A 2,443-nucleotide genomic window follows, 5' to 3' on the forward strand; every position below is an offset into this window, starting at 1 on the left:
AGAGGCAGAGATGTCCAGAGAGACTCAGTGCCCTGCCATGTCACAGCTTTCTGCAGCATGTGGGACAAGGGCCCTCGGGGCAGAGACAGCCCGAACCATGCCCCCCACACCCCCACACCGCTCCTGTCCCACTGCACCAGCACACGGGGACCCCGGCTCCTTCCCACCAGCAAGGGACGGCGCCACACACCCTGCACTGTGTTTGCTAGGGCCCTAAACATCCTCTTGCCCCTTTCCCCTAAGCATTCCCCACTAGGGATGCAGAAACAGCCCCTGCCCTACAGCCTGCAGCCAGGCAGGGCTCAGCTATTCCCCGTCTCTCAGTCCTACCCAGCCTGAGCGATCCTTGCATCCCTGACCTGGTGCACTGATCCCCAGGGAAGTCATCAGCACAACACCAACCACTTTTCCTGCTGGAAGTGAGACCCCCAGCAAGAGCACAGGGACAAGCAGCAGGGTCACTGCGTGTGTGCCTTGGCAAAGGGTACAGATATGGAGTTACAGGCAGTGCATATAGCACAGGGGCACAAGTACGCACACAGAGTAGAAAAACATGCACACACTAAAGCACACACAAATAAGTCCCTCCATATTATTCCTAGGTCAGACCCTGGCAAACTCTGTCTGTGTAAGCTTAGATCAACCTAGCAAACCTGCCCATGTAGCTGCCTCTGGAAACTCAGGGCCACTGCACCCAGGAGCTGAGCTTCCCTCCTGGGCTCTGGTCTCTGCTCCTGCAGTGCCCTCCTCTGCCCCCTGCTCCTCCAGGCCCTAGTCCAAGGTAAGGGTTGGGGGCTGCAGACTTCTCCACATGTTGCACAGGACACAGGCAGCACAGGCACACAGAGAAGGGCAGGAGGTGGGCCAAAAAGAAGCAGGTCCCTTACAGGTAGATAGTGCCTTTGTCAGCATTTCCCCTGGCTGTGCTCAGTAAGACAGAAGGCAAACCAATGCGTCCCCCTGCTCCACCCCAGTCCCCTGCCATTCGCTGTAATGCCTGCCCAACCCTAGGTGATTCCCACGAGTATGGGGAAGCCCCAACCTGGATCTGTATGCTCCAAGCTCCATGTCCCACTCCAACATGGCCTCATCATGAGCTTGCGCTGCCCCACACCGACCCCACCTGCTGCCTTTGCATCTCCTGAAAAAGCAGGAGCTCCTTGGGGCAGGGCCCTGATGTCTGCTCTGGGCCGGTGCAGCACGAGCACAACAAAGGCTGGACCAGAGCTGTAGCCAGTCAGAGCTGTAAGGACAAGGGAGGACCTGGCATGAGCAAGGGGAAAACCACACACATCCCCTGAGAGCAGGGATCAGCAGCGGACACTGCACTGCACCAGTGGAAGAAAATGCACACAAACAGGCACACATCCATCCCCATCTCCAGCCCCAAGCCCCTCAGGCTCCCAGGCTCCCAGGCTCCCCCAGCTAGCACTGCCACCTCAGGGAACATTGCTGGTGCCCAAATCCCTACAAAACCCAGTACCCATACCCTAACTCAGGTTACTGACACACGGGCACACAACATGACCTGCTGGGATCTGGCCTCATCCCTGCCAGGTGCCATCATCTCCTGTCCACCTGGCAAATGGGGATGTCTTATCCCAACTAAGGAGAGAAGACCCAAATGGACCAAGGCTGAAGTTCAAGGGCCCCTGAGATACTCATGCCCTGTCATCAGGAGGGTGCAGAAGAGCATGGAACTGAAGCCAGAGTCCTGCCCACAGCCTGGTTCAGCCATGGATCCAAGCACCGGCCCTTCCCCTCTGTCTGTGCTCATCCCACCCCCTTCTTATGTGCCAGAGACTCAGAGCCCTGTGCAGAGAGGGGAGGGCCCTGTGCTGAGCACTCCCAGCCCAGGGCTGCTCACACCCTCCTGGCAGCTGCATGCAAATCCCTGGCCAGGGGCTCCTGCTTAAATACAGCTTCTGGGCCGTGAAGCCTCAGTCCATGCCCGGCCCCTTCTTGCCTTCTGGGAGTCCCCCTTGTTCTAGGGCAATGGAAATGAGCTACTTATTTTTCTTCCTTTCTCTTGTCTCTTCTCTCCCATGTAGGTTTTGGGGAAGGGTGGTGGGAAGCCAGAGCGCTGGTCTTCCTCTCTGGACCTTTTCTTCACCTACTTTCTCTTTTCTTTAGGTGTGCTCTCTGCTGTGCAGCTGGTTGAGTCTGGCCCAGGGGTGGTGAAGCCTGCAGAGACCCTCACCCTGACCTGCACTGTCACAGGTTTCTCCATCACCACCAAGGGTAACGCTTGGAGCTGGATCCGGCAGCCTCCTGGGAAAGGGCTGGAGTGGATGGCAAAGATAGATGGAAGCAGTGGTAGCACATACTACAACCCATCCCTCAAAAGCCGCATCACCATTTCCAAGGACAACTCCAAGAGCCAGTTCTCCCTGCAGCTGCGCTCTCTGACAGCCGCAGACACCGCCACGTATTACTGTGCCAG

At 57.5% G+C, this 2,443-nt stretch overlaps 1 gene segment (V, D, J or C); it reads left to right on the forward strand.

Moving 5' to 3' along the window:
- Window positions 1-1,834: 1,834 nt before the first annotated feature.
- Window positions 1,835-2,443, forward strand: part of LOC102382546 — a 3,160-nt gene continuing 2,551 nt past the window's right edge. The window contains 2 exon segments of the V gene segment in view: window positions 1,835-2,047; window positions 2,134-2,438. Of these exon segments, the coding sequence occupies window positions 1,885-2,047; window positions 2,134-2,438 (468 nt within the window).

The sequence above is a fragment of the Alligator sinensis genome, unplaced genomic scaffold (genome assembly GCF_000455745.1).
Source record: "Alligator sinensis unplaced genomic scaffold, ASM45574v1 scaffold2175_1, whole genome shotgun sequence".
Lineage (NCBI taxonomy): Eukaryota > Metazoa > Chordata > Crocodylia > Alligatoridae > Alligator > Alligator sinensis.